The sequence below is a fragment of the Ascaphus truei genome, unplaced genomic scaffold (genome assembly GCF_040206685.1).
Source record: "Ascaphus truei isolate aAscTru1 unplaced genomic scaffold, aAscTru1.hap1 HAP1_SCAFFOLD_302, whole genome shotgun sequence".
Lineage (NCBI taxonomy): Eukaryota > Metazoa > Chordata > Amphibia > Anura > Ascaphidae > Ascaphus > Ascaphus truei.
In genome coordinates this window covers 195,756-208,898 of record NW_027455984.1, presented here as the reverse complement: position 1 = coordinate 208,898, position 13,143 = coordinate 195,756, and the positions used below count along the sequence as shown (strand labels likewise).

Sequence of the window (13,143 nt, the reverse complement as noted above, 5' to 3'; positions counted from 1 at the left end):
AGCCTCCCCCCTCTCTCCTGTTGCCCACTGAGTGTCCGGGTGGGTCTCCCCTCTCATGTCTTAACTTTCGTCTGGCCAGCTTAGTTGCTATCCGCTCTGTTTGCGGTTAATTGCGTCTTCCGCCCTGTTCTTTTTAGTGGGGCTGTGTGCGCCGGACGCCTTCCGCCGGTTGTTCCCTTCCGGCTCCGAGTGGTGACGCTCTCTGTCCCTCTGTTCTGTTTGCCTCCTCCAAGATGGCGTCTGGACCATTTCCGGTAACGTGCTTCCGGCGGCCGCCATTTTCCCTCGGCCAGCCCGCGAAGAAGGACGTCTCCTCACCTGCTCCCGCGTCAGGAACTCCTCCACTTCCGCAACGAAGCCATGCGGTGAGACGCTTGCTGCGACGCCATTCTTGGCGGCTTGCGTTCCACCTCGGATCGCCATTTTCAGCTACAGGTAGGAGTTTGATTTTACTTTTTCAGGTGGCCAGGATAGTCCTTTTACTGGTATTTACCGCAGGGTGATGACTGGAGCAGGTCTTGTGGCTAGCTCTTTGGCAGATAAACTGGTGGGCAAACCGTAACCCCCATTATTAAACTGGAACTATGTTCAACTTTAAGTAGGTATTTTCCTCAGGATATTGCGGAATTCATCGGGCCTCAGGGGATTTTGGAGGCCTTACGGTGCTCCATTCTGAATCCTCTCGCACCTCTCGCCTAGGACTTTGCATCGGGCCCTCCTTCAGCCCCAGTTTGTTTAAGAATTCCTCGCTTTCTGCTGGGTCCTTGATTGTTATGGCCTTTCCGTTCCGTAGGACCATCAGGCCGAACGGAAAGGTCCACCGGTATCGCACTGCTCGGTCCCTCAGCACCTTAGTAACCGGGTGAAGTGTTCTTCTTCGTGCGAGGGTGATCGGTGATAAGTCCTGGAATAGTTGTATTGTGGTTCCCTCGAACCGGCATGCCCCTTCCGCTCTTGTGCATTTGAAGATAGCTTCTCGGGTTTTGAAATAATGCAGCCTAGCTATAATATCTCGCGGTTGTTCCATCGCGGCTGGGCGGCTTCTTAGGGCTCTATGGCAGCGGTCCATGGCCCTTTCTGGGGCAGGGATGTCAGGCAGCAGTGTTTCCAGCCATCTGGTTATATATTCTTCAGCATCCGTAACCGACTCTGGGACCCCACGTACCCTGATGTTGTTTCTTCGGTCTCTGTTGTCGGCATCTTCTTGCCTGTCTAATATCTCTGCAATCTGGGCTTGCATGTGTGTGGTTTTTTTTTCTGTCTTTTTAATTTGTTTGGATGCAGCCGCCATCTTTTCTTTTAGGGCCCCTGTTCTCTCTCCCAGCCCCTGGACCTCCTTCTTCATATCTTCGAGCCCCACGTAAATCATGGTCTTCATGTCTTGATATAACCTATCAAAGTCACATATTCTGACCGGCATCTGGGTGGGTTCATGCGGGGGGTCCTCGTCCCTCTCCGAATCGGATCCCGCTGCAGATTCTGGCGGCCTTGTTGCGGCAGCGCCTCGTGGGGTAGAGCGACCCAGGTATTTTCGTAAATCACCCTCTTTCTTCTTTTTGGCTGTTAGGGGTGCCATCACGGGAGTATCCACTGCCCTATTACTCTTTTTTTCCCCGATTTTCCTCGGTGATTATTGCCGTTATTTTAGTGTTTAGGGAGGTGGGGGATGGAGCTCTGACTTTATGCTACCATCCACTCCAGCCTCGCGCATGCGCCCGGAGACCAGCACTTTTAACACCTTAATAACCGGATCCTTTGAGCAAAGTGAGGAGATAAAATCTCTCTAGGCACAATTTCCCAGGAGTGGGAGTTGTGTGCAAATAGAGCTGGAAACAGTCTTTGGTCAGTGGTGCCTCTTGCAACCGCTGTTACTCCGCTGGTGCTGCTTCCTATGTTCTGCCGCTGTGGTATTGGATCTGGAACCCTTACTTCTTACAAACTCTTGACTTGGGTTACGATGGTGCAAAGTCTTAAAATGAAGCTTAGTTGAATCTTGTTACATGATGAATCTTGGATGAATCTGGTTCCCGATAGGCTGCAGGGTTTCTTATACTCTAAAAAGTCCTATACTTAACCCGTGCAGCCAATCTACTCCATGGTAATAATTTCCCCACCTATCCTGGAGTTGCCAATACTTTGCAAAACTTGGCAGAGGGGCTTCTTAGTTTGCTAAGGGCATGTGAGAACCTCGCACCTTTGCTGCTTAGCATACCAGACCTGACAACATTTTGTCTGGGCTGGCCGGACATCTGGCCCATTTGCCCAGACATTTACTAAGATGGGGATACTTGTGTTACACCTCCCACTTGATACCTTAGTATGTCGGCGCCTTTCAATTGCAGACTTTTTCAGACATCCTAGCAGCACGCCAGCGGGGGGTCTTAGAAGTCCAGGGCTGAATATGCGCTGTTACCTTTGCAGGAATTTCCTGCCATACATTTCTAACGACATGGATTATAAATTAAGCATGTCTCTGTCTCTGGCTTGTTTCATGAAAATACCACTATGCCCAACATGTTGGTACAATTAAAACAGAAGGACTTTAAGTCATCAATTTTTATATAACTCTATAAAAATTGTGCGATATGATATTACCTGATTGTACCCGAACAGTGCTCACAGCAAATCTCCAGCGCTCTAGGAGCTTCCTAGCGAAAGTTAGCTAAAAGCCGCTTTCTTATGGTGCTAGCTGCTGAGTTTTAAAAGCATTTTTCCTTTGCGCGGTTACAGGAAAACACTGCCACTGGAATACCTTTTACATTTAGAATCACATTAGTCTCGCCACCTTGTACCTGGTGGGAGACACACATACATTTGTATGGAAGTTACAGTGTGCATGCCCTTACTGGGTTGCAGAGCTGACAATCTACGTTTCCCCAATATGGCTCAGAGGCACCCAGTTTGACATAATACCTTTATTATTGGCCTGGGTACTCCTTCACCGTCATCGTAACCAACAGGAAAAACTACATGGAAAATAGAAAATTCTTTCACAATCTTACTGTAAAGTTCTATTCCTGCGTAATGTTCCATGTAATGTTATATATTTCAGCTAAGAACTACAAGACTACCTGTGAGAAGGAGATGCCCATATATAGGGCCTCCTACAGGTGCAAGTCTTTTAGCTGTCCAAGCCCAGCTTGGACTTAACCCTTTAGTGCCCACTGCCATGGATATGCTCAGGAAATACATAATTTAGTTTCCGCTACACCTACACATATACTTTTATCCATTGTATTAATTTAGGGAAGTGTTCCAACTCAATTTTGTATTTATTTTAAACAAACAGCGGCACACTCCAAAAAAATAAACAAATTAAGCAAAGAAAAACCCTAAGCGTACTCTTAGAGCTCTGGCTAAACAGCTCTTTAACCCTAACTACCCAGGACAACTGCCCTGCTTACCAGTTAAACAGAAAGATTTACCATATAACTGCATCAAAGAAATCATAACACAGGCTTCCTTACCTTCCCACACACCTACCAGGCAGTCCTGCCTTTCTCTCAGGCTGTGAGAGGAAAACAGCATTAGAGTCAGGTGTCCTATTATTAACTCTGCACCTGCTATGTTTCTCGCTCTACCACTTTCCCCCTGGATACCGTCACAGGGGAAGAGTGAAACATGGGTGGTAGGAGTGTGAAATACAGAGGGGGATGAAACATGGGGGGGAGTCCTGTGAAATATAGGGGGAGTGCGGAACATGTGGGGATGGAACAAGGGGGGATGTGAAACAAAGGGGGGGATTTGAAATGGGGGGTGTGAAACAAAGTGGGGAAGTGTGAAATATAGGGGTGGAGAGTGTGAAACAGGGCGTGTGAGACATCACATTCATCATATCTCCTTCTCTCCCTCAGCAGGACGTCTCCCAAGGGCACCATGGCATCACTAAATCATGAGGACCAGAGACTGTGTGCAAACAAGGACTGCAAGAGAACAGGTATAGTCAGAGTGCAACAGACAATGAGAGAGAACATGTACTGTACAGGGAGTGTGGGAGCACAGGTACAGCAAGAGTGCATGAGAGAGCAAAGCATTAAGCGAGAGAATAGGTACAGTGAAAGTGCAAGAGATAGAGTGTGCAAACCTGAAAGGGGTAACACAGTAACAGGTAGATAGTATGATGAGTGACAAAGAGTTTGAAGTATGATGAGTGACAAAGAGTTTGAAGAGTAACAGGCAGACTTCATAGGGAGTAACCAGACAGAGAGTTTTAGGAGCAGGGGGCAGAGAGCGCAAGGAGCAGTGGGCATAGATTGTGAGGAGCAGTGGGCAGAGAGTGAGAGGAGTACTGGGCAGAGAGCAAGAGTATCGGCGGGTACAGATTACGAGGGGCAGAGAGTGTGAGGAGCAGCAGGCAGAGAGCGCGAGGAGAAGCGGGCAAAGAGTGTGAGGAGAAGTGGGCAAAGAGCGCAACGAGCAGTGGGCAGAGAGTGCGAGGAGCAGCGGGCAGAGATTGCGAGGAGTACTGGGAAGTGAGTGTCACGGTAGCTAGTGATAGGTTTATAAAACACACCAAAATATCTGGGTTGAACTGAACACGACTTAGATATAATAAATATAGTTTATTCCTTAAAGAAGGTGAACACACAAGATATACAAATAACAGGCAAAATATAGACACTTACTTAGGGGTTGGGGTGGTGAAGTAATCAGGATACAGGATTAGCAATTCACACAGCAATTAGATTCAGGTGAAGACATCACGAAAAGACACGAAGACACGAAGACCCTGAGCATAGGACTGACACTGGTTTATATGTAATTCCAGTCCTATACTTTGTCATTGAGTGCAGATCATTGGAGAACAATTGCACCCAATCTCTCCTGGCCACCTGACCTGAGGGGCAACGTAATATCTGCCCACTGGGCGGATATTATTCTAATCAGGGGCTTATTTCCTTTGCCCTCCTCCCACAAGACTGGCGTCTGAATGTCTGGCTCGGACAGGAAAGCCTTTGTCCAAGGTGTGAAACACAACACTTATCATCAAGTATCCCCTTTCCTTTGTGATAGCATACACAAACAGGGTGGGGGAGCCTTTGATCAGAGGTTTATTGTAGACCATTTGTCTCCCCCCTAGCATTAACATATCATCTGGGCTCTGGGTTTTTGTACCAGACCCAAAATACAATTCATTCTTTAATACCTTCACATATTAAAATAATCCGTTCTGTGGGTCTGAGTGGGCTGAAAATTACCAGGTCCTCATGCCGGAAGCCCTTTGCAATAGTGGCCAAGTTTCAGCCTTCCACGTCCCCCAGAACCGGAGATAAAAAAAAAAACAGTTAAAATCCCCTATTAACTTTAATGCAGGATTCTCTCGCCGTAGCTAAAATAAATCTCTACTTTTCACTCCCCCATTGAATTCAACGGGCTCTGACGCTATAGGCTTTCAATGGAGCAACTCCGCTGTTGAGGTCAATGGGCTCCGCCGCTATAGGCTTTCAATGGAGCAACTCCGCCATTGAAGTCTATAGGACAACCACAGTTCTTTACATTTGCCCATACTCCGTCTGGTTGATCGGAGAGGGCTGGGAATGGCCATGCACTCATGCCGGAACAGTGACTACATTCGACCCAAATCCAAACCCTCTGGAACTCACAGAACCGGAGATATGGGCTTACACTTTTTACCCGTTCGGACTTAGCCGTTTTAACGCCACGCGGCTTTTCCCCCATTGGAATCAATATGACCGGCGCCGCCATACGAAATGCATGGGCCTGGCGCCGCCATTGGATTCAATGGGGCCTCCGCTACGCCATTAGAGTCAAAGGCGTGACCCTCGTGGCGCACGCGACCCTTTACGGGGGTCCTTAATCCTCGGACCTGGTGGTTGTCGAGTGTGGGGGTTCCTAGGATCTAGGGGCAAAAATAATTTTATTTCTGGGTGCCCTAGAACCTAAGTTTCCCACGCCAATTGTATTTGAACTTGAACTCAATGTGATCAAAGCTCTTCTTCAGATAATGTTTCCGCTTCTGCGGTCTGTGGTTTGGATGGCTGCCAACCCGTTCCTGGAGGTCGGCGTCGAGGGATCCCCATTGAAATGAATGGCTCCATTGACTTACAATGGGGAACCGCCGCTCCTCCTCTCGGGCACCACCTGCAGGTCTTCTACAGAAACAGGCCCAAATCGCCGGAATCTCCATAAGGTAGCATTGGGCTGCAAAGGCCACAAATGGAGAGCTGCAAAATGGAGCCTGAAAAGGCGGGGAAATGGAACAAAGGGCTATAAACACTGAATTAACATTAACCCTTTCCCTCCCGCATCAATCCCAGTGTATGTGTTGGTGCAAACACTGGAATGGGAACAATACACATTTACAGGGGAATATACATTTGGTTGCTGAAGCAGGGTAAAAACGCATTACTGCACCGCAGTCCAGTTAACCCCTTGCTTCTCAAGTGAGAGCAGGGGGTGGCCAAATGGGGTGTAACCCCTTTAATACTGGGCCTAACCCCCTCTCCCATGACAGTGAGCAATAGTAGCGGTGGGTAGAGGTTGCGAGGGGCAGAGAGTGTGAGGAGCAGTGGGCAGAGAGTGCAAGGGGCAGCGGGTAGAGAGTGTGAGGAGCATGGGCAGAGAACGCGAGGAGCAGCAGGCAGAGAGTGCAAGGAGCAGTGGGCAGAGATCGTGAGGAGCAGCGAGCAGAGAGCACGAGGAGTAGCGAGCAGAGAGCACGAGGAGCAGCTGGCAGAGAGCACAAGGAGCAGCGGGCAGAGAGTGCAAGGAGCAGAATGCAGAGTGCAAGGAGCAGAATGCAGAGTGCAAGGAGCAGCGGGCAGAAATCGTGAGGAGCAGCGAGCAGAGAGCACAAGGAGCAACGGGCAGAGAGCGAGAGGAGCAACGGACAGAGAGCGCGAGGAGCAGCGGGCAGAGAGCGCGAGGTGCAGCGGGCAGAGTGCACGTGGAGCGGTGGGCAGAGTGTATGAGGAGCATCGGGCATAGAGCATGAGGAGCATCAGGCATAGAGCATGAGGAGCAGCGGACAGAGAGCACGAGGAGCAGCGGGCAGAGAGAATGAGGAGCAGCAGGCAGAGAATCTGAGGATCAGTGGGCAGAGAGCTTGAGGAGCAGCGGGCAGAGAGCATGAGAAGCAGCGGGCAAAGAGCGCATGGAGCACCTGGCAGAGAGCGTAAGGAGCAGCTGGCAGAGAGCGTGAGGTGCAGCTGGCAGAGAGATTGAGGAGCAGTGGGTAGAGAGTGCGAGGAGCAGTGGGCAGAGATTGTGAGGACCAGTGGGCAGAGAGCACGAGGGGCAGAGAATGCGAGGTGCAGCAGGCAGTAAGCGTGACGGGCAGTAAGCGTGATGAGCAGTGGGCAGAGAGCGTGAGGAGCAGCAGGCAGAGAATGTGAGGAACAGTGGGCAGAGAGTGCAAAATGCAGCAGGCAGAGAGTGAAAGGAGCAACAGTGTCACGGGAGACCAGATTTATCAACACCTTTTTATACCGGGATCATTGATTGAGCAAGCAAGGAGGTAAAATAAATTGTAATTTATTTCAAGAAAAGACATACACACAATGTAACACAATTTACAGGGTTAACACACTTACTGGGAACGGGGCTAACGAATAAATCTATCCTCAATTCACAAAAATGACCTCAGTAGGAGCCCTTTCCAATGACCGGTTGACACTCACGAAAGTTCTAGAACTGATTTTGGCATGCAATGCCAGACGCGACCACTATGTTCTTCTGAAGTGGGACTTAAAAGAATTCATGAATCAAACTCTTTGAAGCCGGCTCGCATCTATTCAGCACAGAGCATCTTTGACTTTGCTGCTGTTGGTTTGGCGCTCGGAATCTCCGCTACTCATTGTCACGGGAGACCAGGTCTCTTAACACATTTATTACCGGGATCATATGATTGAGCAAAACAAGGAAGTAAAATAAATTGTAATTTATTCCACGAAATTACATACAGTACACACAATGTTTCACAATTACACTCAAAATACACTTACTGGGACGGGGGCAAATAAAATAATTGCAAAAATGTAAGGATTTTGGAAACTGTCTGGATTATTAACAATCCGCTTGGATTTTTTCATGTCAAATCTGTGGATGTTTTTTCATGCGGGGGGAAAGATTTGTCCTAATCTATCTGGGAAATTCTGGGGAACAGATTTGGACTGTTCTGCCCATTTCTAGCTGAGAGCTTGAGGAGTGACAGGCAGAGAGTATACTGTATCAACCCTTCCTGTCTCCTTTCTCCAGGTGTTACCAGTGTGAAACCTCTCTTGAAGCCCAAGCCAGTCATTCCTCCATGCCAGGTGTCCTTTCTGGACCAATGTAGTCACATTCCGGCTCTGAGAGATGCCCTCACAACTCCAGACTGCTGCCCTCGCTCTCCTAATCCTGACCTCCCTTCAGCTCTGAAGATCACTCAGCTTACTGGACCCCAACCCTATGGGACCAGACGTCCCTCCCTGAAGCGATGGGTATCTGGGGGTGGAGTAGAAGTAAATCAGGGGGGTAACTCCTATTCATCACTAAAAAGTCCCACCTTGGACTTTTCATCTTCGATGATTACTCCACATCCTGTGTCCGTTCTTTCAAGGCCGTTCCGTGGTGTGGCATTTACAAAGGGCTTAGGTCCCCTATTAATAACATCACGAGGATGGGGGGAGCAACGATGGAAACAGGAGAAAGACACCCCTGAGAGGTGAGTGGTCGGGGTATGCAGAGGTTTTGGATTAGTAATAACGCATGTCTCTCTTTTTGCCTTTTCATTTCTCTTTCACACTATGTTTGACACTCTCTCTTACCTTGGGCCTTTACTTCTATTCCTTTATTTTTTCCTGGATATCCTTCTCTCCATCTCTACCTGATGGTATGTTTATCACTTTCCCTGCTGGTCTCGTATTCCAGCTCACTCAATTCCTACAACTCTTTTTATGTCCCTGGCCCCCTATCTCTGCTCTTCTGTCTTTCACTTATCCTTTCTCTGTCTCTCTCTGCATGTTTCACTGTTGTTCTCCTTGACTTTCTCTATCCTTTCTTAGGCCTCGTCCAGGGTTACTGCTTGCTGGCGGAGGCGCGCTGAGGCGTGCTTCCACTCGGCACTGAGCCCCTACAGCCGCAATTAGAGCGGCTTTATTAGGGGCTCGCCTACGCTTCCGCTCGCTTGCGGAAGTGTAGGTCTTAAGAAAATGTTAAATTTTCCCGCTTGACGGAGCGCAGGGCCTGTCACGTGAGCGGTTCACCCAATGAGGGCGAACCAGCTCCGTGACGTCACTGGCCCGGCCCCGACACTCCCCTGACACGCCCCCGGATGGCGCGCTGTGTAAGGCCAGGGAAAGCACCCGCTTTCCCTGAGCCTCAGCGCGCCTCTGCACGCCAGCAAGAAGCTTGGCCGAGGCCTTATTCTCTGTCTCTTTATATCTCTGTATGTCATAATTTCTATTTATATTGGCTCATGTCAGTGAGATAACTTTTAAGAGTTACTCACAGATCCAGTCTAGAGAGTAAAAATACAGATTTTGAAAGATGAGAATCCACCTTATTGAAAGAGAAACTGGAGGCTCCAACTCAGTCCATTAAAATTGAAGGACCTGATGGAGGTTCATACCCTAATAGGCTGCGCGGGGTACCAGAAAGTTCCTGTTAGAAGCTGGAACTAAGAGGGTGCTATGTACCCAGAATCTGAGGGTCATGAATTGGTTAGAGTTCAGTCCCCCAGAATCAGATGGTTATTGAAGGATCCATATGGACTGAACTACTAACGTCTGTTTCCTTTTCTGCAGTCCTTAGCAGACAGCTATGCTTGTTTTAACACCTGGCTCCCTCTGCCTATGAGAAGCCACCTGTTATTCATCTCTGGGCTTCTCAACAGCATTGCTAGCTGGACCCTCTTTTCGGTCCTGTTTGCAGGCCTGTTCGCTGCCCTGTTTCCTTCTCTGCCTAGCCTAGTTTCCTGTCCTTTTTCCTTCCCTGTCTACAGAACCACCTTTTTTTTGTTCCTATCCTGAATTTGGATCCACCTCGTTGTTTGCTCCTGCCCTGTTCTTCGTTCCATCTACTGTCCTGCCTGATACCTGTCCTGACCATGGACACCAGGCTACCCCTTCTCCTGCTCCCCTCTGGACTCTACAGACCATCACTCCTCTAATCCGGATTCCTGCTTCAGCTTTCTGCTACGACCCCAGATTACTTTGCATGTCTCACTCTCCCCATGAGTTTACCTGACAGATTGAGAAGTCAAATAAAAAAAAAAAGTTATTTGTCCACTTGGAGATTGTTGCAGGGTACATGCAACTACACACATGGGGTTTTCTTGATAAGGCTTATTTATTTAGCCTTAAATTATAAAGCACACAAAACATAAATAGCTTTTCTTCAGCAGACAAAACAAAATTCCTTGTCTTCAACATGACAAACAAAATAGCTTTGCTTCAGCCTGGTAAACACAACAGTCCATAAAACATGTACCTGGTAAAACAGACCTTAAATCAAGCTGTTCTCTCTCCAGAGTTTCAGGGGATTTCCCTGCTTCAGACAGCATACAAAAAGGCAGACCTTCTATCAGTAATCTCTTCAGTAGTTTACTCCTCTCTCCTGAATGGCTAGGCAGCATGTGTCTACAGCCTGGGGTTTTTAACACACCTTGATTAGGCAGCTGGGATCCAACTAATTGTCCTGAGGTTCCCAGCTGAAGTTAACCTAGTCACTGCTGCACTGCAGACTAAACATATGTCTGCCAGGCATATAGCTGGTGGCTTTTATTTACCCTGTCACAGAGATGCACGAAATACGCAAGCTGTTTCGGTGCCCTCAGCAAGCATTTGATCCCATAAAAAAAAAATAACACTTGTACTGTATATCCCTTTCAAGAAATACTTTTTACCGAAATCATGCCATGTTTATGCAGAAACACAAGGCTGCATTTCCTGAAATTTCAATTACAAATTCAAAGGTTTCTGCTTTAACTATAAGCTCCCCTTTCCCTGATTTTCCTGTTTTATGTACCTATTATTAATTCTAAGGCTCTTGCCTTCAAATTTGCCACAATATGTGGCATACCTATTGCTGATTCTAAGGGGTATATTCTAGTAGGTTTGATAACAAACTAATTGAGCTTTTTGAGCAGTTGCCGAATGATTTGGCCAGTTTGCTATTCAGAAAGCTTCACTAACCTGACAAAATCGTTCGGGAATAGATTTTCCAGAGCGGTAGCGATAATCTCATCGGGGCTCTGAACTAGCGAGTTTATCACAGATCTCAAATCTCATCCAAGGATGGCGAGATGAGATTAGGACATTTATTTATTTATTTATTTATAAAATATTTTACCAGGAAGTAATACATTGAGAGTTACCTCTCGTTTTCAAGTATGTCCTGGGCACAGAGTAAAACAAAATAATACATGGTTACAAATACAGTTACATAAATGAACAAGGTATACATTATATACAAGACATTGCATGCACAGTTAAAGAAAATATATATTATGAGCGTATGAAACAGTTACAGACCAGATTAAAGTGTGAGACAGCCTTAGATTTGAAAGAACTTAAGCTGGTGGTGGATATGAGAGTCTCTGGTAGGTTGTTCCAGTTTTGGGGTGCACGGAAGGAGAAATAAATGTATTTTTATTGCATCGGATTGAAGCCAGGAGTCTCCGGAGCTGATACACATTAATATCATCTCCGAGACCCCTGGCTTCCATCCTATGCAATAAAAATACATTTACAGTACAGGCAACTTCATTACCTTAGCAGCTAACTGCTAAGGTAATGAAGCAAAAATCAAACCAAAAATGCAAACTGTCACATGGTACTACAACCAATCGGATTGTGAGATAAACGATGTGAGGCATCACATGGTACACCCCCAATCCAATTGGTTGAAGTACCATGTGATAGTTTGCATTTTTTTTAACGGAAGTGACATCATCTTAAAGGGATGTTGTTACGGGAGACCAAGCTTATTAACACTTTACCATCTGGATCCTTTGAATAAAGCATGAAATAAAATAAATTGTATTTATTTACATAAAGAACATACACTGCTTGAATTACAAAAATGTCATGAATAAACACTTACAGAAACGGGCTAAAACAAAATAAACTGCTTCTAGAACGGAAATCCACGAAATATAGTCTTTAGGTATCAATTCCCAGGAGCGGGGTTGATACACAACAAAAGACGTGAAACAGTCTTTTGGCTAGGGGCGCAGCTTGCGGTCCCTGAATCTCCGCCAAGTGAAATATTTTTGTTCTGCCCTTGCAGAATTCGTAGCAAGTCCTTAGATCTTACGAAATCCTGAGCGGGGTACAAATCCTTGGTTACGGTGAAAAACGTCTTTTGTTCCGCACGCTATCCTTTCAGATGTAATATGAAGAACCCTCACCCGACGGCGTGCACGGGCTTATAATACCCTCACAAGCCTATCTGGGCAATGGGCAACAAATCTTCAGCGTGGGAAGCAAACTCCCACCTATAGTAAGGTTGCCAACAGCTCTGACAGCCGGGCAAAGGGCGTCACGGCAGGCTAAGGGCCATGCGCTAACTTCTCACCTGACCTGCTTAGCATACCTGGCTACACCCCCCTACCTGGCGACAGAATGTCTACCCCCGTCAGAATACCTCACCATTTGCTAGGCAAACTGTTTTAATTCACTTTCCGGCATTTCACACTTGGACCAGGTCAGCATCTATTGAAACTCCGGACCGGGTCGGCATCTATTGATGCCCCAGACCTCTGCAGACATCCTGGAGCCATCTCCACAAGGTGTCTCAGAACTCTGAACCTGCAGTTATGCATGACTCACTCTGGGATACCTGATCATAAATTAGCAGGGTGAATCTTTAATGTATCCGCTGTCCTTCCTAACTGCCCTATACATTTCCCAGCTCACATTACCTTTAATATGCAAAAACCAGGGCTATGCCCATTTATGCACTTATACACAAGTTTCAATTAATACAATCATATCAGTCTACATGATCCCCTTCTAAAATTTTGCACACCAAAAATTAGACAGCTACGACCTTCCTAACTAACATTACAGAGGGCTTTGATGGGGTGTGTGGTTAAACATTTCCCCCTGTCTGCGGTCTGTGGTCTGCAGTTGGGAACTCAATGTATCCATTCCCGGTTTCACTTGCTAACCGCAGACACACTTATCCAATTGACCTTAA

General features: G+C 47.1%; 1 protein-coding gene across 9 annotated transcripts in view; it reads left to right on the top strand.

Moving 5' to 3' along the window:
- Window positions 1-13,143, top strand: part of LOC142483155 (uncharacterized) — a 245,997-nt gene that overhangs the window by 65,379 nt on the left and 167,475 nt on the right. For 5 of the 9 annotated variants that reach the window (XR_012797256.1, XM_075583221.1, XM_075583226.1 and 2 more), the window contains exons 2-4: window positions 234-435; window positions 3,855-3,937; window positions 8,218-8,665. Coding sequence is in view for 8 of the 9 variants with exons in the window: in XM_075583221.1 (XP_075439336.1) it covers window positions 234-435; window positions 3,855-3,937; window positions 8,218-8,665 (733 nt within the window). In the remaining variant the exon portion in view is untranslated. The remainder of the gene's footprint in view (window positions 1-233; window positions 436-3,854; window positions 3,938-8,217; window positions 8,666-13,143) is intronic. The other 4 variants (XM_075583228.1, XM_075583225.1, XM_075583220.1 and 1 more) reach the window with 3 other exon arrangements.